The sequence below is a fragment of the Cavia porcellus genome, unplaced genomic scaffold (genome assembly GCF_034190915.1).
Source record: "Cavia porcellus strain 051 isolate PalLab524CR breed Dunkin Hartley unplaced genomic scaffold, mCavPor4.1 scaffold_16, whole genome shotgun sequence".
NCBI classification, from domain to species: domain Eukaryota; kingdom Metazoa; phylum Chordata; class Mammalia; order Rodentia; family Caviidae; genus Cavia; species Cavia porcellus.
Genome location: NW_026947499.1, coordinates 16666215 through 16689269, shown reverse-complemented (window position 1 = coordinate 16689269; position 23055 = coordinate 16666215). Strand labels below are relative to the sequence as shown.

General features: G+C 45.5%; 1 protein-coding gene across 2 annotated transcripts in view; it reads left to right on the top strand.

Moving 5' to 3' along the window:
* Gcn1 (GCN1 activator of EIF2AK4) overlaps positions 1–23055 on the top strand; it is a 70536-nt gene that overhangs the window by 37858 nt on the left and 9623 nt on the right. For both annotated transcript variants that reach the window (XM_013141796.3, XM_003478371.5), the window contains exons 29-50: positions 2108–2235; positions 2400–2589; positions 2785–2855; positions 4128–4293; positions 4595–4789; positions 5933–6179; positions 6638–6759; positions 7107–7221; positions 7955–8134; positions 13421–13641; positions 15140–15208; positions 15376–15514; positions 15603–15799; positions 15956–16098; positions 17720–17837; positions 17944–18159; positions 19350–19514; positions 20875–21036; positions 21312–21404; positions 21687–21830; positions 21928–22197; positions 22564–22677. In XM_013141796.3, the coding sequence (XP_012997250.2) occupies positions 2108–2235; positions 2400–2589; positions 2785–2855; positions 4128–4293; positions 4595–4789; positions 5933–6179; positions 6638–6759; positions 7107–7221; positions 7955–8134; positions 13421–13641; positions 15140–15208; positions 15376–15514; positions 15603–15799; positions 15956–16098; positions 17720–17837; positions 17944–18159; positions 19350–19514; positions 20875–21036; positions 21312–21404; positions 21687–21830; positions 21928–22197; positions 22564–22677 (3465 nt within the window). The remainder of the gene's footprint in view (positions 1–2107; positions 2236–2399; positions 2590–2784; positions 2856–4127; positions 4294–4594; positions 4790–5932; positions 6180–6637; positions 6760–7106; positions 7222–7954; positions 8135–13420; positions 13642–15139; positions 15209–15375; positions 15515–15602; positions 15800–15955; positions 16099–17719; positions 17838–17943; positions 18160–19349; positions 19515–20874; positions 21037–21311; positions 21405–21686; positions 21831–21927; positions 22198–22563; positions 22678–23055) is intronic.

Sequence of the window (23055 nt, the reverse complement as noted above, 5' to 3'; positions counted from 1 at the left end):
GCTTCTTCCTTTACATTCTTAATTCTTAAGTTATAGATCCTCTTATCATCTTCTAGCCTTTGTATTGTACTGCTTGTTTCCTTGTTATTTTTAAGAAGTTTTTGCTTTCATGCTCCCACATTACAAATCTGTCCTCCTGTTTCTTTCAGATAATCTGTCCTTAGTTTCTTTCAAGCTGTTATGCCAGCTTTCAATAGAGTTTTTAGTTTCCTGGTAATCTCTTTGAACCTGCTTCATGTATTCTACATTTTCTCTATTTTCTCCATCAAACAGTTCTCCCCTTTTTTTCTGTTCTTCCATTCCGCCATCCGTTTTTTCTTGGGAGGTGCTCAGCATTTCTTTAACTATTCTACTTATGTCTTGCTTTACTTGATTAAATACTTCACTTTTGAATTCGTCTATGAGGTCCTGGAGATCCTGCTTTATGTCTGTTGGTGCCATGCCTGATATTGCATGTTTTCTGTCCTTATTCTCCTTTGCATTTACCTTTCCTGGGTCAGTGTTCTCAGTATTGGGGACTGAGGACCCTTTTTTGTTGCTCCCTCTTCCCATACTTTTTGTTCCTTCCATATAAGCATATATAGGAGGCCCAGTTTCTTTCTTTGTTGGTTACAGTTTGTTTGAATCCGCTGGCTAGGTGTTCCCACCCACTGCAGTGTACTAGGGAGACACAGACCTGGGCAGCCTATGCTGGACCCACCCCTCCAGGTCAGTCAACCTACTGAAGGCTTCACTGCATTAGGGTGCACTGCCAGGCACAGGGACCTGATTTGGGCTAGCCTACTGGGTCTTAGTCTGCGGCCTCACCCAGGTCAAGCAGTCCCCACCAATCCTGCTTTAGAGGAGAATATGTGACCGAAGTCATTGCAGCGTCCTCTTCTGGCTAGTCTGCCCGGTCCCAGAATGTCCTCTGTTGGAGCCTTCTTATCTATGGAAGGGACCCCGTTCCTCTCACTCACCGCAGGTCGATGCAGGGCTCCCTGCCAGCTCTGCTCTCAATTTGTTCGCCGATTCCCGCTCTCAGAGCTTTTACATCTCTATCCCTGCTGTGCCAATTCAGATGCAGCAGTGGCGGCAGGAAATTCCAAGCTGCGGTTTCCAGAGGTGCCGGTTCCAGCTTTGGCACTGAGACTTTAGCTGTTCCAGTCATAGCACTGGGATTGCATTTCCAGTTGGTTTCTCTCAGCTTAGTTCGTTCCTGGGTCTGCAGGGTATATCTCCCCCTGCTTAGGACTCCCCACACCGCACTCCCCATTCCTGGAATCTAAGCTGGCTGTCTCAGAGAGCCTCCGTAGCTGCTGTTGTCTATCTGCCATGTTCTCCTGGAAGCCTATTGGTGCACTTGTTATATATAATGGTCACATTCATCATAGGGAATTTGTACATGTATGTGGTATATCATGGCTCTTCTTTTTTCCCCAGTCCCCTCCCTTCCCTTTAACCCAACCCTTCTCCTCTTGGTTTACAGAAGCTGTGTTTCCATTTTTCTTCTCTTTTTTCCTTTTCTTTTCCTTCCCTTCCCCAGCCCTCTTCACTTTCTACCCTTCCTATTTGAACTTCTATTTCCCAATATCTGTCAGTTATTTTTCCCCCTTCTGCTCCCTTCTGTCTGTCATCTATTTTGGTCCTTATTTACCATTTCATTTTCTCTGATTCCTAACACTTTTATACCAGCACTGTCCACTGGAACTTTCTGTATTGATGGAAATATTTTCTATCTGCTCTCTGACGTATCTTTTTTTTTTTTTTTGTCTTTTTCCTTTTTATCGGTACCACGACTGCCTGCTTGTAAGGCAGGCGCTTATGCCGCTGAGCTAAATCCCCAGCCCTCTCTGATGTATCTAAAAAATTCTTTTTTTGGTACCAGGGATTAAACTCATGACCTTGTGCTTTCCAGACATGTGCTGACACCTCTGAGCTAAATCCCTAGCTCCTATCTGCTCTCTACTGGAGCCAGCTGAAATGTGTTGAGTGTTTGTCTTAGCTTTAACCATATTCACCAAGTGATTGTATCTTGGACATTATAGCCCAGAGAATGATAAGTAGGTAGGTCAGAGGTTGCTCGGAGAGGTTGAATCTCATGCAATGTGATCCCTCCCCATCCCAGGGACTGATGGAGCTTCATATGGTATTGCCAACCCCTGATACTGATGAGAAAAATGGCCTGAACCTGCTGCGGAGGCTCTGGGTAGTCAAGTTTGACAAGGAGGAGGAGATCCGGAAGCTGGCTGAGAGGTGAGAGCCAGTGCGAGGATTCTTTCTCCTTCTCTGTGGTCTCTCCCTTAGGTAATAACTGGGCCAGTGTGCTTAGCCTCCAGTGAGAGAAGGGCAGGGTCGAGACTGATGGAGCTGGTGCTGTAATTCTTTGTCTGACCAGCTCCTACTTCGGTTTGCTATAGGCTGTGGTCAACCATGGGTCTCGATCTGCAGCCAGACCTCTGCTTCTTGCTGATCCATGATGTGATCTATCATGAGGCAGCAGTGAGACAAGCTGGGGCTGAAGCCCTCTCACAGGCTGTGGCACAGTATCACCGACACGCAGCAGACGTTATGGGCCGCCTCATGGAGATCTACCAGGAGAAGTTGTATGTGAGTAACCTGGGCAACTGCTGTGAGCTGGTGGTGTGAGGTTGGTTGGATTCTGCTTAACCCCCAGTTACTCCATTCGAGAGAGTTGGGACTTCTTGTGGCTCAGGCTAGCTGTGTCCTGGTACCTGGGCTGTTGGTCTGCTTGGCTGGATAGGGTTGAACACCGCAGGACATTAACTCACTTGTCTGTTGCAGCGTCCACCTCCAGTGCTGGATGCTTTGGGGCGAGTCATTTCAGAATCTCCTCCAGATGAGTGGGAAGCCAGGTATGTGCCTGCTTCTGTCTGGTTCCTCTCTTGAGTTTTCAGAGACGCAGCAGGTTTTCTAGGATGGGTACCATAAGGCGAGGCAGTCGTGACAGTGGTATAGGTAGAAAGGTAAGAGACCTGTGCTCAAGTGCTGGCTCCGATAGTACCAGCTCTGTGCCCTTGGCATGGAGCTGTTATTCTCTAGGCTTTTGTTTCCTGATCTGTTTGAAAGGCAAAGTAGAAGAACCTACCTCAACGGTTGTTGGAACCACTCTAGTACCAGTGTGTAAAGTGAGCAGTAAATGTTAGTTTTCTTTGTCCCACGAGTATTAACTAGCTGGAGAGGAGTAAGTACATGTCTGGAAGCAGGTGTGACCTTGGAAAACACCTTCCATAGAGTAGGTTTTGGGTTTTTTGTTATTGTTTTTATGTTTTTTGGGTTGTTTTTTTTTTTTACAAGTGTTGTTTGTTTTTTGAGGTAAGGTCTTGCTATAGTTCAGGCTGGCCCTGAACTCATGGTGATCCTTCTGTCTTAGTCTCCTAAGACAGAAGGGATTATAGGCATGTGCAGCCATGCCTAGCACAGAGTAGGCTTCGGCAACACCTGATAATGTTATTTTTCTGAATGACTGGCCCTGTATTCTGCACCTCTGTGTGGCTTATGTCAGTATTAGTTCATTTCTTCCTCATTCCAAGTCATCAGATAGGGAAAGGATATAAATTCTTTGCTTTAACGACGTTCTGAAAAGTGTAATGCCACTTTGCCCTTTTAGAATATATTCCCTTTCCTAGGTCTTCATGGGGCCAGGGATGCAGCCCAGTGACACAGCATCCATGTAGTGCTCATGTAGCAAGTGTGAGGCCCTAGGTTCGATTCCTGGTACCAAAATAAATATTGGTCACATTCCTCGAGGGGAGTAGATACATGGACGCAAAGGTCGTCATGTCAAATTGTTTTACCTCTCTTCTCTTAAAACCTGGCTTGAAGGTAGAGGGGTGGGCAGTATACTCACATATGGAGAAACAGACAGCAAATCCCTTGCCTACGGACATACTTAGCAGGTAAACTGAGTGTAGATGTCTGGTCTCCATTTGACAAGTGGGTTGCTCCAAAAAAATGGGACAGGCACTGGGCTGTAGACTCTGGGTAGTGGGCTGGGGTTGTGCATGCCCCCCAAATGGTATTTGCTGCTGTCTAGCTCCTTTCTTCCTATGCTGGCACCGATTCTGTCACCATAGGAGACTGTTGGCTGACTCTTACCTGCCCTTACACTCCCACTTTTTTCTCAGATGTGGCCTGGCCTTGGCCCTGAACAAGCTCTCTCAGTATCTGGACAGCTCTCAGGTGAAACCACTCTTTCAGTTTTTTGTTCCTGATGCCCTCAATGACCGAAACCCAGATGTCCGCAAGTGTATGTTAGATGCAGCCCTGGCAACGCTCAATGCTCACGGGAAGGTAAGAGGTTTTCAGCCAGCTGAGGAAATGGGGCTGAGCATTGGACATGGAGACTCTGAGTGTCAGAAATCCTGTAAGGCACTAGCCTCTGATGGGAGATTACCTTTATATCTCTTATAAGCTGAAAGTATCCTGAGAGGATGTTTAATTCATACAAATGTGCTGCAGTCCAGCTTAACTGGCTGGCTTGTCAGAATCTCTGTCCCAGAGTCAGACCCAGGGTTGGTCCTCAGGATAGAGAACGTCATCCTGATACAGCCCACAGGGTTGACTGGTGGTTTGGGGGGACTGGTCTTTCCAGGAGAATGTCAACTCACTGCTGCCAGTATTTGAGGAGTTCCTGAAGGATGCGCCCAACGATGCCAGCTATGATGCTGTGCGGCAGAGCGTGGTGGTCCTGATGGGCTCATTGGCCAAGCACCTGGACAAGAGTGACCCCAAAGTGAAGCCCATCGTTGCCAAGCTCATTGCTGCCCTTTCCACTCCTTCCCAGCAGGTACCTGCTCTCTGACCTGGTGAAATGGGTCCCTCTACAGAGAGGCCCTGGGAGCTGGGTCTGAATGGGTTCATCAGTCACAGTTGTCCTGTTTCCTAGGAGAGCCTTTTTTGTAGTGGACTGTACTTCTGAGGAGAAAGTTACTTTGTTTTAACAGATCTCCTAGATACTTCATTTTTCTTCTCATTTGCTAGCTTTTTGTTGTTGTTTATGGTATAAAGTTTGCTCTGAGGATCTAAAGGTTTTAAAAAAAAAAAAATAATGAAGGATAGGGGATTTAGCTCAGCGGCATAAGCACCTGCCTTGCAAGTAGGCAGTCGTGAGTTCGATACCCGGTAACCAATTAAAAAAAAAAAGAAAGAAAGAAAGCAGAAAATAGCGAAAGATGGGTTCCCCCTGTGTCAAGCCTTCTCCTGGCCTTTTTGTGTTTGTTACCTGTTGCAAGTGCCTCTTAATGCAGACTTTGGCCACAGTACAAATGATTTCTTTTTCTTTTTGTTGAAAACATGAATTGACATATAATTTCTGTGATGTGTATTTTGGACTACCCAGAGCATCCTCATAAAATTCACAGTTGAAAATAGGCTCCCAAAATTGTGGTCAAAGTGTCAGAAACCTTACCTGGCTAAGAACTCCATCTAGGCAGCAGGTAGCATACCACTTTGCTGTTCTTGAGTTGGGCTTCATGAGCTGTGGCTGGGAGGCAGGATTAAATGTCTTCTGGTAGCATCTGGTTGGTCCTGGTCTTAAAAGCCCAGCCCAATTTCTTTGTATCTTTGACTAGTTTAGAAAAAGACAAATACTAGCTACATTATGGAGGTACAGTAGCATGCTTTTTTCTGGAGATCTTTTTTTCTAGGCAGGCCTTCCCTTTGGGGTTCCCCCCTGCACCTAGGCTACAGTTCTCTGGGTGGACCAGAGACAGCACTTACAGTGTTATGGCTGATGTTCTTGTGACTGATAGATACCAGCATGTACTGTGATGGAGCATATCTATTATGGTAGATAAAAGGTTGCCTCTCTGATGCTTGTGACACCCGAGGTAGTGGCTGAGAAGGAACTTGGGCATTGTAGTATAAGTGCTGTACAGAGCTGCACCTACTGCTGTTGAGCTTGCTGCACTGACATGGTGGTCTCCCTTAGGTCCAGGAGTCTGTGGCTAGCTGCTTACCGCCTCTTGTGCCGGCCATCAAAGAGGACGCTGGAGGGATGATCCAACGACTTATGCAGCAGCTGCTAGAGTCAGACAAGTATGCAGAACGCAAAGGAGCTGCATATGGGCTGGCAGGCTTAGTGAAGGGCCTGGGCATCCTCTCTCTGAAACAGCAGGAAATGATGGCAGCGTTGACAGATGCCATCCAGGATAAAAAGAACTTCCGCCGGCGAGAGGGTGAGAGTCTCTAAGCTTGGTGCTTCCAGCATGGGAAGTCATGGCCCACAAAGCCAGAGGAAGGAATCTTACTGTTTTACTGGCTAGTGGCTGTGTGTGTGTGCGCGCGCGCGTGCACGCACATGCGCGCCTGTGCATGCATGTGACCCATCCCAACCCCAACCTGGCTGATTTGGCCTGGACTTCTAAATTTTAACTCAGCAGCACTCTTGGCTGAGACAGGTTTTGCACTTCGAGTTACAAGTCCCAGACATTGATGGATAGCTCCCTGCTTGCCCTTTCTGTTCTGCTCTATCATATTTCTGCTATAGGTGCTGAGACAGAGGCTGTGATAGTTTAGTCCCACAGTTGCACTGAGTGTTTCTGTAGACTAAGGCGGTGGGAGAGGTGGCTTGTCCCTTCAGTTCAGTGGCAGCCCCAGAGGACATTCTTCCAGCTTTCCTGGCTTCACCCTACAGGAGCCCTGTTTGCCTTTGAGATGCTGTGCACCATGCTGGGAAAGCTCTTCGAGCCCTATGTGGTTCATGTGTTGCCTCATCTGCTACTGTGTTTTGGGGATGGGAACCAGTATGTGCGTGAGGTAAGTCCTGAGGCTACATGGGAGAAGTATGTGAGAGCCAGCCCCTGTTTTGGAGTAGCCGCTGGGTGTGGGCTTGACCAGGGGGCTGTGAAGTCGAGTCCTCATCGTTAGAATCCCTTTTGCAAGCATCTGGAGCACTCATTACTGATAGGATCTGGATTCCCTCAAGGTTCTTAAAGTCCAGATTTTTGTGAGATGTAGTCTTGGCTGTCCCTGTAGGCTGTGGCCTGGAGTCTGACACAACAGTTCCCAATATGTGTTGGTCACTTGGGGAACACTAGGGCTAGCATCAGGCCTTGACCTTTGCTTGAGCAGAGGCCCCTAAATGTCTTTTCTCCTCCCTTGAGGCTGCAGATGACTGTGCCAAGGCTGTGATGAGCAACCTGAGTGCTCATGGGGTAAAGCTGGTGCTCCCCTCCTTGTTAGCTGCCCTGGAGGAGGAATCCTGGCGGACCAAAGCCGGTAAGGCTATGCCTTTCTGTCTGTCATTCTCAGTTCCCTGGGCTGAAAACTGCCTTAACAGAGGTCCAGGTAGCCATAGCTTTTGTCTTGTGTGTGTGGTCCCCAGCCCAGGAACAAGGCCCAGACTCTTGCCTTTAACGGCTTGGATCTTCCATAATTTGTGTGCTTTCATGCCTAGCACAGTTCTGACTCCCTAAGAACCTCCACCCTAAGTCAGGAAATCCAGAGCTTGACAGCTCTCTATGGCTTTAAAACCTTCTTCATCCAGTAAAACTTTCTAAAAATATAGTCTTATCTGGAATATGATCTATAAGACAGATATAAGCAAAGCTGCTCTGGTTGGGGGAGGTACTAGCTGCCCCACCATACCAGCTGTAATTCATTGGATTTTTATTTAAAGTTATTTTCGAGCTTTCCCATTCTCATCCTTCACCAAGATACTATAAGTCTAACTCAGTTTTTCATTAGTGGACAAGGAAACTGAGGCCAGAGAAATTCAGTGAATTGGCTTTGTATCACCACCAGGAACAAGCCAGGAGCCCCTTATCAGGGCCTTGCCTCTTCCTCTCACATAAGCTGCCCCTCACCTGGCATCTCAGTGCTCAGTAGGCCTCAAGAGCCTTTCACTTTCTGCCTTCTTCCCAGGGACTGCTTGAGTGTTTTGCAGGCAGTGTAGATAACTTGTTGGTCTGTTTTCAGTGACTCAGTGCTGGTACATGTCTGCTGTCTGCAGGGTCAGTGGAGCTGCTTGGGGCAATGGCATATTGTGCTCCCAAGCAGCTGTCATCCTGTCTACCCAATATCGTGCCCAAGCTCACAGAGGTGCTGACTGACTCCCACGTCAAAGTGCAGAAGGCTGGACAGCAGGCGCTCAGGCAGATTGGCTCTGTCATCAGGAACCCTGAGATCCTGGGTAAGCTTCCCTGAGGGCACTTGCCCTGCTTCCCCTATTCCAGGAAGCTTGTATCCATTCAGCTAGGATCCTTGCTCTCTGAGGACAAATACATTCATATTGAAATAACTTCTAAATGCTGAGAAGCCCTTTTCCTAGAATAATTAGTTAAAGAGATTTTTGGAAGCAGTCTATTCTCCCACTTGTCTGAAGCAGGCATCATGGGATGCATCAGTAGAGACACTGAGTCATTGGCTCAGGAGCAGCCTAACTCTGAGAGACCTGTGCACAAGCTGAGCTGTGAGATCCAGAGGTTGAATGACAATCTGGACCACATTGGTGCTATTTAAAGTGATAGTTATTTGAGGACTTTCTGTCCTGTCTGACTGTGGCAGACCTGCCATGGAGGGGAGGGTTAACAGAAGGATCAGTCTCTTAACTGTGCTCCTTAGTTGATTCTTTTCTGAAGAGAGTTTTTTGTTTATTTTATTTAATTTTTCATGGTACTGAGAATGGAACCCAAGGCTTTATACCTGCTAGGCAAGTGCTGTACCACTGAGTTATGTCCCCAGCCCATGTCTTTGTTTTACCCTATCCCTTTGTTTTTAAGGAACATTCTTAAGAGATGAGAGTTGTATTTTTATTGTTTTTATTTTAAGAGCAGAAAGAAAAGGGCCATTGCATACCAAGAAGGGTTTTGGTTTTCTAAGCAGCTATAATGGTCCTAAATTCAATAGTCCAAAAATATATAAGGCAAAATATATGAAACTAGGCTGGGTATGGTGGCACTTGGGAGGCTGAGGCAGGAGGTTGCTACAAGTTTGAGGCCTACAGGTATCTAGCCTATAGGGAGGCATTAACAAATTCATTCTCATAATGGGAGATTTCAGCATAATTCTCAATTACTGGAGGACAGCAATTCAGTAAAGATACATTTTTTTTTTTTTTTTTTAAAGAGAGTCTCACTATGTAATGTAGGCTGCCCTTGAACTCACTTTTATGTATTCCATGGGGCCCTCAAAACCATGGCGCTCCTCCTACCTCTGCCTATTGAGTGCTGGAATTATAGGCATGTGCCACCATGCCTGGCAAGATATATCATTTTTTAAGAAAAATTCATTTCAGCCAGGCAGAATGGCACACCTATAATCCTACCAACTTGGAGGCTGAGGGGAGAGAATCATAAGTATGAGGCCAGTTTGGGAAATTGGATCCAATCCTGAGTATTGAAAAATAATTCATTTGACTTTCACTTTTTTGAGACAGAATCTGGCTATGTGGTTCAGACCACCATGAACTCACTGTGTGGCTCAGGCTGGCCTTGAACTTGTGATGATGCTTTTGCCTTAGCCTCCAAAGTGCTAGGGTACAGGCCTGCACCACCACACCAGCTGTAATTATTTGAATTTTTATTTAAAGTTATTTTCCAGCTTTATTGAGGTGTTGTAAATAAGTAAATATATACTTATATATATGTTTATGAGTACAGTGAGACACTTGATGTATGTGCATACTGCAAAATGATTTCCATAATGAAGCTAATTAATATACCTATCATCATTTTTGTGTGTGTGTGTGAGAACATTTAAGATCTAATCTTTAGTAAAATTTCAAGTATACAGCAGAGAATTACTAACTGTGGTTCCCATGCTGAACTTTATATCTCCAGTATGTCCTCATGTTGCCTAACCGAAACTTGGTACCTTTGACCAACATCTTCCTCGCCTGCCTCCCTCCTTCAATCCCTTAGCAACCACCATTCTATTCTGCTTCTGTGAGTCCCACTTTCATAATACCCAACAGCCTGGGTATTTCTGAGACCCTGACAGTCTCATGTCTGTCAAGCATTTTTTTTGGTTTCTTTTTTTAAGAGAGGGTTTTGTTATGTAGTCCAGGTTTGCCTCAAACTTGTAGTGATCCTACTGTCTCAGCCTCCTGAGTGCTGGGATTACAGGCATGTGCCACCAAATCCAGGTGTCAAACAACTGGAAATGTCTCATTTAGGAATCCAGCATGAATCTTTTTATTTTTTAATTGAGATACAATTTGTTCTTTTTTAATTGAGATAAAATTTGCTCTTAAAATAAGAGTATGATTCAGTGGTGCTTAGTATATTCACAAAGCTATGGAAGTTTTACCACTGTCTAATTCCAGGGCATTTCCATCATCCCAGAAAGAAGCTTCATACCCACTAGCAGTTATTCTTCATTTCTCTCCTTCCCCTCACCCCTCATAACTACCAATCTACATTCTGTCTCTATGACATTGCCTATTCTGGACATTTGTACTTTTGGGGGGATGGGTACTGGGGATTGAACTCATGACCTTGTGCTCGCCAGGCAGGTGCTTAAGCCACTTAGCACAATCCCTGGCTTGGACGTTATATAAAAATCATACATGTATGTACACTTTGGTGTCTGACTTCTTAACATAATGGGTTTCCTTTGTTTTGTTTTTTTGGAAGATGTTTTTTTTTTTTTTTTTTTTTTGTCTTTTTCATTTTTATTGGTACCAGGGATCAAACTCACGACCGCCTGCTTGCAAGGCAGGTGCTTATGCCGCTGAGCTAAATCCCCAGCCCAAGATATTTGTTTTTTGAGATAGGGTCTTGCCATGTAGTTCAGGTTGACTTTGAAATCACTGTGTAAGCCAGGCTGGCCTCAAACTCACAGGAATTCTCTTGCCTCAGCCTTCTCTGAGTGCTATTATGGGCATGGGCCTGGAAACATAATGTTTTTGAGGTTTATCTGTGTTGTAGAATGTATTAGTACTTTATGTCTTTTTAGAGTTGAATAATATTCCATTGCATATAATACATCCCATTCCACTTCACTTCATTGTCCTGCATTTTGTTTATCCTTTATCCACTGGACATTTGGCTTGTTTCCACTGTTTGGCTGTTAAGAGTAATGCTATAAGCCAGGCACAATAGTGCATAGCACTATGGGAGGTTAAGGCAGGAGGATCTCAAGTTTTAGTCTAGCCTGGGCAACTTAGTGGCTTAGCAAGACTCTATTCAGTAACACAGGTCTGGGGATGTAATTCAGTGCAAAGGCTCTGAGTTCAATTCCCAGTAATTAACTAAAAAATGCAAGGCTGCTGTGAACCTTTGTGTTTTTGTTTTTAGTTTTTTTGAGTGGATACCTAGAATAGGAATCACTAGGTCAGATGATAACTCAATTTAACTTTTTGAGGAACTGCCAGACTTTTCTGATGTCCAGATGGTTGCACCATTTTATGTTCCCAAAGCAGTGTATGAAAGTAAATTGCTTTCACTTGTCATTATCCTTTTGATTATAGTATCCCAGTAGGTTTAAAGTGGCATCGCTTTGTGATTTTTTTTTTTTTTTTTTTTTTTTTTACTTTTTGATACAGGGACTCACTAATGCAGTTCAACTTGGCCTTGAGCTCACTTTGTAGCCCAGGCTGGTCTCAAACTTGCAGTGATCCTCCTGCCTCAGTCTCATGAGTGCTGGGGTTACAGGCATGCACTACCATGCCTGGCCTCATTGTGATTTTCATTTGTGTTTTTTCTTTTTCTTTTCTTTTTTTTTTCAGTACCAGGGATTGAGCTCACAACCTTGCACTTGCCAGGCAGGTGCTTATGCCACTGAGCTAAATACCCGGCCCCAATTTGTTTTTTTGTTTTTGTTTTTGTTTTGTTTTGTTTTTGGTGCTGGGATTGGACTCATGACCTTGAGCTTGTGGGCAGGCACTTACGCCACTGAGCTAAACCCCCAGCCCCTATTTGTGTTTTCTTAATGACCAGTGATGCTGAATATCTTAATGTGCTTATGGTTGTTGGCACATCTTTGAACTGACGATTCAAATCCTTTGGCCATTTTTAAATTGCATTAATTTTTTAAATCATTGGCCAATATGAGTCTTTTTTATTATTTTTAATGTCTTTTTGAGTCAGGGTTTCACTGTGCAATTCAGGTTGGCCTTGAATTCATATTGTTGCCCAGACTGGCCTCAAACTTGCCCTAGTCCTCTTGCCTCAGCCTCCTGAGTGCTGAGATTGTAGGCCTGTGCCACCATTCTCGGCCAACGTGAGCCTTTATAGACTTGTAGAAGAGATAAGCTGGGAATTCATTCTCCTGGGATATTGATGCCGAGTTTTTTTATTTTTTTGATACTGGGGATCAAAATCATGACCTTGCACTTGCCAGGCAGGCACTTATGCCACTGAGCTATATCCCTGACCCTGATGCTAAGTTTTTTTTTTTAAGGTAGTAAAAATACAATAGATCAAGACAGAACAAAGCCAATCGAGACAGTGCAGTGAAATTGGTACAGAACTTTACAGCAGGATACTGGGGTAGTAGTAATAGATACTATAGTATATCTCGTCTTCACAATAGTTGTCCAGTCAATTAGGTATAGCGATATCAAACCAAAAACAGAACATAAAACCACTTGAAAGAGAATATTGAATATAGCAAAACAATCATTACAAAACATAACAGTGAAAATAATCTTTGCCTTCAAACAGAACATAGAAGAAAATCCCCCATATTTGCTATATTGCATATGGTCATCCTCCAAAGAGATGCTCAGACCTCTTGTCTCTAGTTGCTAACGGGGTGGTGGTGGTGGTGATGTTTGATTCTCAGCCCGCAAGCCGGTAGGCTCACAGGAGCCATTGACTGGTTTTCCTTCTGGCTCACGCCAGGGGTGCTTACCAAGAGGGTGGGTGAATTGCTTTCTTGTGCAGCTACCTAAATTCCACCATGACCAGATCTCGGGAGCTGCTAGTTCTCCTGATACTCTTTTTTTTTTTGGTCTTTTTCATTTTTATTGGTACCAGGGATCAAACTCACGACCGCCTGCTTCCAAGGCAGGTACTTATGCCGCTGAGCTAAATCCCCAGCCCCCTGATGCTGAGTTTTTAAGGATTTATTTTGTCTGATCTAAGCTATAAGTCCTGTGTGCTTCATTTGTAATACTGGTTCAAGGAACTTCGGTGTCCTCAAACAGTTTTTCCCACAAAACCAGTATTTGGTCACTGCTTCCAGAATAAAGTACTTGATGCCCAAGAAACAATCCTGGTTGTAGCTCAATGCCTATTGAAACTAGCCCACAAGTGCCTGACCTGATTACAGGTTGCAGTGCAAAGTGTGATAGCTGCTGCCTTCACACAGCAACCAGCTGGCCAGTCCTGCTAGTGGAGTGAGCAGGATGAGTTCTTTAGCAAGTAGCTCATGGGAGTTCAGGGTGATATGCTCCAGTCGCTGCTCTTCTGACCCACTTTTGTTCACTTTACTACTCCATAGACTTGTACAAACCAGCCTCTCTCTCCCACAGCCATTGCCCCTGTCCTGCTGGATGCCCTGACAGACCCATCAAGAAAGACCCAGAAGTGCCTGCAAACCCTGCTGGACACCAAGTTTGTCCACTTCATTGATGCCCCATCCCTTGCTCTCATTATGCCCATTGTTCAGAGAGCCTTCCAGGATCGCTCTACAGACACACGGAAGATGGCAGCACAGATTATTGGCAACATGTACTCCCTGACAGACCAAAAGGTAGCAGCTCAACTAGGGGCTGGTGTGAGACAGACAAATGGATGCTGGTTTAAGGTGTAGAGTCCCTGTGCACAGCAGGTGGGGGGATGTACACACTGGTTCTTGGTTGTGATTTTTTTTGTGTGTGTCTTTTTTTTTTTTTTATTGGTACCAGTGATCGAGCTCATGATCACACACTTGCAAGGCAGGTGCTTATGCCACTGAGCTAAATCCTGATTTTTGTTTTGTGCTGCTATGGATTGAACCTTGGTTTTCTTGGATGCTAGACATGCACTGAAACACTGAGCTACATTTTTGTTGGTCCCTGATTATGTTTTCAGGGGAAAATGTGCCATTTAGGTGGGAGATAGAAATTAGGTCTCGGGCTAGGGATTTAGCTCAGTGGTGAAAGTGCCTGCTTGACAAACTATAGGTTGTGAGTTTGATCCCCGGTACAAAAAAAAAAGAAAAAAAAGAAAGAAATTTGGTCTCTCTGGGTATCTTCCAGAACATGGTAGCTTAAGACTGACATAGTTCTATTTTGGTCCTCAGCTGAGGCCCCTCAATGGGCCCCTGTTCCATGACATGGGGGAAAAACTCAACTTCACCTTTGACTTTTCAGGAGCATTGGTGAAACAGCTGCTACATTTTCTCCTTGTGATGGTCCCTTGTCTCGAGTATTTGCTTCTGTAAACCTTTTAAGGAATTGAGTCTTGTTTGGGAGCTTTGCTTTATTTCCTTCCAAGAACTTGTACATATGATTTCACCATCTACTACAACTCAGCTCTGTTCTTTTGGACTGAAGAAGTGAAAAGTTTTTTCAAACCTAAAAAGTCTGGGAAATTAAAAAATTAAAAAAACAAAAAATTATATACACAGTCCCATAACATTAAAACAATTATTATAAATACTTCTAGATTCCATTTTAAAAATTACAATGTATTTCCAAGTTATAGCCAATTTGCTTATAAAACTGAGTGTTAGTGATTAGATCATGTGCCCCCAAGTTTATATACCATATGTATGTAATTCTATCATTGGTCACATGGAGTCCAAGGTTTTGTTTTTTTTTTAAATACTTTAAGGGCTGCTGCAGTGAACATAAGGCATTTTCTACATTTCTACATCAAGACATAAACATTTGGAGATGAAGAAAGGAAGATGATAATGAAATTCTTAAAGCAAAGGACCAGAAATATTTCCTAAAGATTTCAGAGTCTGGGCAGGCCCTTGTTCCAAGAGAAGGTGGGAGGAGTTGGGCTTTGGTCTGTGGCTGTCAGCCAGTGGTCTGTTGTAGGTTTCCCTGATTAGTCTGCCGCCTTCAAGGCCTGGGTCAGAGGGGAAGCTTTTTGCCGGTCGCCTACATGCTGTAAGCGCCTCAGTCTTTGTATTTGAGGCCATGCTGGTACTCTTTGTTAGCAGAACAGAAAGTGAACAGAGAGCTTGGGTCCATAGCAGAACTGGACTTGGAGAAAGCAGGAGCTGGGCTCCACTAGAGTCTCCTTGTATGTTGTTGCAGGACTTGGCCCCATATCTGCCCAGTGTGACACCTGGTCTGAAAGCCTCTCTTTTGGACCCTGTGCCTGAGGTAAGTCCAGGGTGGAGGAAGCTTACTATGTTAGCCTGCTTTCCAGAAAACTGATTATTGGGAATACTGCAGAGCATCTGTGTCTCTCAGACAGAGGAAAGGAAGCTAGGCATGCCTCATTGCTCCTGCTTGTTGTGAGCTGCCTCTCTTCTACTGTTCCTGTTCAGGTGCGGACAGTGTCTGCCAAGGCTCTTGGCGCCATGGTGAAAGGCATGGGGGAGTCATGCTTTGAGGACTTGCTGCCCTGGCTGATGGAGACGCTGACCTATGAGCAGAGCTCTGTGGATCGGTCAGGTGCTGCACAAGGTAAGGCTGAAGTGGGCCCAGGAGCCAGACCTTGAATGCCATCCAGGGGACCTGAGATCCAGTGAGTTCATGTGTCCTTGTGTTGTAGGGTTGGCTGAGGTTATGGCTGGCTTGGGAGTGGAGAAGTTGGAGAAGCTGATGCCAGAAATCGTGGCTACTGCCAGCAAAGTGGACATTGCACCCCATGTCCGAGATGGCTACATCATGATGTTCAACTACCTGCCCATTACCTTTGGGGACAAGTTTACCCCTTATGTGGGGCCCATCATCCCCTGTATTCTCAAAGTAGGTACCAATAATCTTACTGAGGATAGAAGTAAGGTGGGCAGGAAGCCACTGCTCTCTTGGAGAGGATAGAAGTCCCTATCCTGCTCTTCAGGGAGCCCCGTCAGGCTGCCCAAGGAGAGGCAGCCCTGGCTAACCCACTCTCTGCATGACCAGGCTCTGGCTGACGAGAATGAGTTTGTGCGTGACACTGCCCTGCGTGCGGGCCAGCGGGTCATCTCCATGTATGCTGAGACAGCCATTGCGCTGCTGCTGCCCCAGCTGGAGCAAGGCCTTTTTGATGACCTCTGGAGAATACGGTGAGAATGTGGGCCGACAGGCCTGCTGGGCCTCAGTTTTCTTTTCTTTTCCTTTATTTTTTTTCCAGTTTTCTTTTTTTAGGAACTACAATTGAGAAAATAAAGAGTAGAATGTTGCCAGGAGTTCTGTCAACTTTCTAAAGACCTTTCCTTTTAATTATTTTGTCACCTTCAGTTTCTTTTAAGTTCAGTAATGGTGGTATACAAATCCCAGCACTTAGGGAGGCTAAGGCAAAGAAGGTTCTTTTAAAAAAAAAAAAAAAAAACAAGAACAAGGCTCTAAGTTTGAACCCAGCTTTAGCAACTTGGTGATGTAGCAAGAGACCCTATCTCAAAATAAAAATCAAAGAGCTAGGGATATAGCTCAATATGAAAGCCCTGGGTTCAATGGCCTGTACAAAAAAAAAAAAAAAGAAAAGAAAAACCTATTTATTCCTGCAGTTCGTGTTAAGATTTTATTTTTTATTTTTTATTTTTTTGTCTTTTTCATTTTTACCGGTACCAGGGATCGAACTCACGACCGCCTGCCTGCTTGCAAGGCAGGTGCTTATGCCGCTGAGCTAAATCCCCAGCCCCTCGTGTTAAGATTTTAAATATGAATAGTCTTCCTTCTTGAAATTGCATTTACTTGTGGGAATTTATTTTAAAAACGTAAAGACCAAATGTATTTAGTCAAGTGATTAAAGCTGTATGCAGAAGGGTGTTTATTGTAGTATTGCTTATCATTTAGAAAGTTTGAGGTTCACATAGCACATCCACACAGTGGACTTTTGTTCAGACACTGCAAAGAACAGTAAAGGATTGTATTGGGCAATCTAGGAACTGCTCAACCTGTCATTGGCCAAACAGTGCAGGCCGTGGCCCAGCCACGTAGTTCAGGTCTGGTTTGCATATCGTGGAGTGCGTGCATAGAGCGGTGGGTACTGGCAGCACCTGTTTCAGAATAGTGGGAGTTTGGGTGATTCTTTACATTTTTTCTTTCTGCATCTCTTGAATTTTCAGTTTGAATATGACTCCTATTTTTCTAATCATTAAAAGCAAGACACTTAATTTGAAGACAAAATTCAGCCTTTTTGGCCTCTCCAGGTTTCTATGCTTGTGATCCATATTCTTTGTTGTTGCCCTTGCTCTCTTCTTCCTTTTTTTTTTTTTCCCCCCAGTACTGGGAGTTGAAAGTAGGCCCCTCATGTTGTAGGCAGATACTTTAACACTGAAATACATCTCCAGCTTTTTTTTTTTTAGCCCTATTTTTAAATTTTATTTTGAGACATTGTCTTGCTTAGTGGCCTAGGCTGGCCTTGAACTTTGGATCCTGCCTCAGCCTCCAGGGTACAGGCATGTGCCACCATGCCTAGTTTCTTTTTGTAAGTTTTATTATGAAAATTTCACAAACTCTTTAAAAAATGTTTATTATTCTTTTCCTTGCTCTTTTATTTTCCCCTCGGTGTGATGCTAGGGTTTCAATCCCTTGTCTTGCACTTGTTAGAAAATTATCTGAACTCTTTTCCCATTTCAAATAACCAGTGAATATTTGGGGTGCATTCCAGTCTTCTGTGCAGTGCTGGAACGTGCCCTGAGATTGCATTCCTGAGACTGCCTCTATTCTTGGCCTCCTTTGCAGGTTCAGCTCTGTTCAGCTCCTTGGAGACCTTCTGTTCCATATCTCAGGGGTCACTGGAAAGATGACCACAGAAACTGCTTCTGAAGATGACAACTTTGGGACTGCTCAGTCCAACAAGGTGTGTGCCTGGCCTTGGTTTCTTCCCTATGCTGATGGGAGGGTATATCCTGGTGCCCATACTGTGTTCACCATCTGTGTTCTCTGCCCCCTTCTGTGGACTGCAGGCAATCATCACTGCCCTGGGGGTTGATCGGCGGAACCGGGTACTGGCAGGACTCTACATGGGCCGCTCAGACACCCAGCTGGTTGTACGACAGGCGTCTCTGCATGTCTGGAAAATTGTTGTTTCCAATACCCCTCGTACCTTGCGTGAGATCTTGCCCACTCTCTTTGGGCTCCTGTTGGGTTTCCTGGCCAGCACATGTGCAGACAAGAGAACAGTAAGTTTCCTGGGCCTTCCTCTGGCCCACCAGCCCCAGTGCCTCCTTGCAGAGTCTAGAGAGCTACAAATCCTGAGAGATGGCTAACAATCTCTATCTTAATAGAAGGACATTTATTTACTTAGTCATTCAGTAAATATTTACTGTGTATCTCACAGGGGCCCACTGCCTGGGATGTAATGGAGAAGAAATGCAGTCTTATTCTCTGTCCTTCTCATGTATAGTCTAGTCAAGCAGATGCACGTTAACCAGATGTCACAAACAGATGTCAGATGCAACTATGGCAAGTGCACATGCACTTGTGCATGCTTATGATATGGGCGTGTGGCCTGGTGAGGGAGTCAGCAACCACTTAAAAGAAATGATTCTTGGGTGGGCATAAGTGCCTGCCTGGCACTGCTGGTGAACGTGTGGTTGTGAGTTCGATCCTGGGTAGCAAAAAAAAAAAAAGAAAAAGAAGTGAGAAGTGATTCTTGAAGGTTGAAGATGAGTAACCACAAACCAAATAAGGAGGTGGTGAGAGATTTCCATAGAGGGACTCGTACTTTACCCAAGGCTGGGGCATGTAAGGCTTCGTGGTAGGCAGCACCTGGGCACATCTGAAGGAGAGCAAGGCCATTACAGCTGGAGTGAAAAATCAGGAAGGAACAAGTACGGTGTAAGAGAAGGTGGTGTACTTAATGGGGACAGATGGCTTTCAGCGGCTAGGGTGGAGATACCCAGTGTAGGCTGATGGTCACTTCTGCCACTGTCTTTTGACTCACTTCTGATCCCTGGCCTTGGCCAGCAAATGTTTGGTGGTAAAGAAGAGTTTACATAAAGCCCCAGAGAAGAGATAGATATTTTTTTTCTTCTTTTTCCTTAAAGCATTTATTCTAAGTTCATCTCCCTTGAGCAAGAGTACAGGGGTAGGTTTTGGATGAGCCAGGGAAGTTGGTCTTGACCACGTAGCCCATGATGTAGTTCATAGATAGGGTGCTAGCTCTTGTTTGAAGCTGTGTTGATGTGTATGAAAACAGGTAGTTTGCTTTTGTGGTATATTTTGAGTACACCATGACTGAGAGCATTTGAGAGAAACTGAGTGAGTTCCAGAGATAAAGCCTGGGAGGTTCCAGGATCCTTATTTGGGTCCTCTGGGTGCCTGCGGTTGCCAGGAGTTGATGTTCTGATTTAATAATCTCTGATGACAGATTGCAGCAAGGACATTAGGAGACCTCGTTCGGAAGCTCGGGGAGAAAATCCTCCCTGAGATCATCCCCATCCTTGAAGAAGGCCTCAGATCTCAGAAGAGTGATGAGAGACAGGGCGTGTGCATTGGGCTGAGCGAGATCATGAAGTCCACCAGCCGGGATGCTGTGAGTATCTTCATAGGGTCCTGCAGATGGTGTACCTGCAGGTGTCTGACTCCAAGGTCAGGTGAATGCTACAGAAGCCCTGCCCTGGGGGACACATCAGTTTGCTCTGGAGGGTGCTGTTGGCAGCAGGTTACTGGCTGAGCCACATGTGTACTTGCTTCCTTCATAGCTTTCCTGTCAGTTTTGCAGGCTGAGAGCTAAGCAGTTGGGAGGCCTCTTGAAGTAGCCTTTGGAAACTGGAGATGACTTTCTCATCACTCCTTAAGCTGCTGCAGATCAGTCTCTACTGTGTCACTCTACCAGTTAGATTAAAATGTGTGGTGCTTCTTTAGTGGGAAGTGGGGGGTGTGTAAGTACTAGTGCCAGAGGGTGGCAGGGAGCAAGAGGGGCATGTATTCATTCTTGGGAGAGGACTAGGAAAGTTTTTAAGTATCTGGTGGGTGGAAATGTCTGTATTGTCTGTAGCAGTAATTCTGTTTCCATAGTAGCAACATTCAAGGATTTGGAGTACCTTATTTCTAAGGATTGACCTCCTTTCTAAGGTCACTGGGCCTCGAAACACTCCTGGCAAGTTGACTGAGAATGCTTTCAAGTTGGATAGTATGGAACTGAGTAAGTGGATGGCTAGTTAGAACTGGAAGCAGGTAGCCAGTTGCTTAGTGTGAACCACCTACTCTGGTATACTAGATATATCTCCTCTTGTGTGTACCCCCACAGGCCTCTCATGCATTTATTCATTCATTCATTCACTCATTTATATGTCCATTTGACAAAGAATCAAGAGAAATTCTGTCACCAGAAGACTTATGAATAATTGATTAGTTACTGAGTCGTCATGCCCAAAAGTCTTACTGTCTGGTGTTGATGCTGGCACAGTGATCAGTCAGTAGAACTCAGTGAGCTTTGCTGTGGTAGAATTGGTTATCCAGAGAACAGAACCATCCCTGGGCTGTTAGACACTTCACAGAGGGAGAGGTATTTGGTTTGAAGCTTGAAAGACTTGGAATTTCCCAAGAGAATGGGCAAATGAAGGATTCCAGGGAGAAGAGGGACTAGGTACTACAGGCCCTGCTGTGGAAAGAGTTTGCAGTTCCTGTAAAAGATGAGAAGTGTCTAGAGAACTCTCCAGGACAGTGGAGAAGTTTGTTAGTAAGTTTTTGTGCAGATTTCAAGGGGGGTTTATAATGAATCATCTCTTTTTGTATTTCAGTTTTTTCACAACAGAGTTAAGTTAACCAAAAAGTCTCATAGAGGGAGTTGCAGCTTGGCTGGGTTGAAGTCCCTGGCCTGTGACCCCTTGTTTGCTCCTGTTCCTTTTGGGTTTTTCTGTGTTGGTACACCCTTGCTTCCACTGTTGCAGGTACTGTATTTCTCGGAATCCCTTGTGCCCACTGCAAGGAAAGCTTTGTGTGACCCCTTGGAGGAAGTCCGAGAGGCAGCAGCCAAGACCTTTGAGCAACTGCATTCTACCATTGGCCACCAGGCGCTGGAGGACATCCTTCCATTTTTACTGAAGCAGCTGGTGAGTGGATCTGCTGCATACCTACCAACGTGACTTTTACTGTCTCAATAGCTGCGGAATGTGAGGAAATTACTCTGCCAAGGCAGTCGGCATGCCAGCCCTTTGAGAGGAGTGAGGGGAGGGCTCAGGCCTCTCCTTAGACGATAAGTATATGTAGATGCAGTGAAAGGCAAGAAGGCAGGCAGAGAAGGTGATGTGCAGTGGCCGGCTGGTTCAGACAGCAGAGATGTGGCAGGAGCCAGCTTCTTATGATTGTCCCCAATATCCTTCTGCAGGATGATGAGGCAGTATCAGAATTTGCCTTGGATGGTCTGAAGCAAGTTATGGCCATAAAGAGTCGTGTGGTGCTGCCCTACCTCGTGCCCAAGGTAAATTCCAACATATGGCAAGCACACTCTGGTTACAGAGCCACATTGTTATTCCCAAACCTGCTATGAAGTCCAGTTCAGAACATAGATGTTGGGAGGGTGACAGGTACAGTAGGCGGGACACTCTTCCCTTGTCCTCCAAGATATACTTGAGTAGGTCCCGAGCTCTGAGCAGGGACGCAAGCTCCCATGCTCGCCCCTCTGTTCCCGGAGCCCGTTGCTGGGCCAGGCTCTGAACAGGTGCAGTATTCTTTAAGTTGACCTTGTTCCTTGTTCTTCCAGTTAACAACACCACCTGTCAATACTCGGGTGCTGGCTTTCCTATCATCTGTGGCAGGTGACGCTCTGACCCGTCATCTAGGTGTGATCCTCCCTGCAGTCATGTTAGCCCTGAAGGAGAAGCTCGGGACTCCAGATGAACAGCTGGTAAGGTGGTCATGCGCACTCCTGTCACTTTCTAGCCATCATCGTGTCCTGCTTCTGAGGATCTGTGCTCAGCACATATGTCCTCTGTGGTTTTCAGGAGATGGCCAATTGTCAAGCTGTTATCCTCTCAGTAGAGGATGACACTGGGCACCGGATCATTATTGAGGATCTTTTGGAAGCCACCCGAAGCCCTGAGGTGGGCCTGAGGCAGGCTGCTGCCATCATCCTCAATATCTACTGCTCCCGCTCCAAGGCTGACTACACCAGCCACCTGCGGAGCCTGGTCTCAGGCCTGATCCGCCTCTTCAACGACTCTAGCCCTGTGGTTCTGGAAGAGAGCTGGGATGCCCTAAATGCCATTACCAAGGTGAGGGGCCACTAGTTCCACAGCCCAGCCCCATATATCTGTATCCTTTTCTTTGTTTTTGAGTTGTGGTCTAGCTATCTCAGTCTGGTCTGCAACTCCTGGGCTCAAGTAATACTTCTGCATCAGCCTTCCACATGCTGAGACTATAGGCATGTGACACTATGCCTGGCTAAAAATTCCAGCCATTTGTAATAACAGATCGTGACAGGGACCCAACCACGTACCTGTTGCTTAGCTTCAGTGTTGACCCTCCTGTAGCTAGTCTTATTCAGGCTGCCACCCACACCTTTCCCCTTGCTGTTGTTCTGAGGCAGTCTTGAGAGGAAGGGCTGCATATCATCAGTGCTGTTTCTTGGATTCTCACAGAAATTGGATGCTGGCAACCAGTTGGCGCTGATTGAAGAACTGCACAAAGAAATCCGCTTCATTGGCAATGAGAGCAAAGGCGAGCATGTACCAGGTTTCTGCCTCCCAAAGAAGGTGAGCAGGGCTTGGTAACCAGGGTGCTAGGGCATCTGGCCTTCTGGTACCTTCACCCCAACCCAAGTCCACAGTGGGGCAACTAGGTAGGTGGCAGATGGGTTTGACTTCATGCTGTGTGTGCTCTTTAGCATCGTCACCAACAACATGCTTCTGTCGTGGTGGCTAGATGGGTATATTTTGTCTTTGGTTTAAGCTGTGGTGGTCACTTCAGCCAGAGCAAGTGACTCACTGAGGTGAAGCTGTGTTTGTTATCTCTGTGGGTATGGACCTGTTGGGGACCTTGACCTAAGGTTCAGCCCATCACTGTCTCTTGTGGGGCCAACGATGATGGGTGTAGGGAGCACCTTGCTTGGAAACACATGGGCTCGGAGCCTT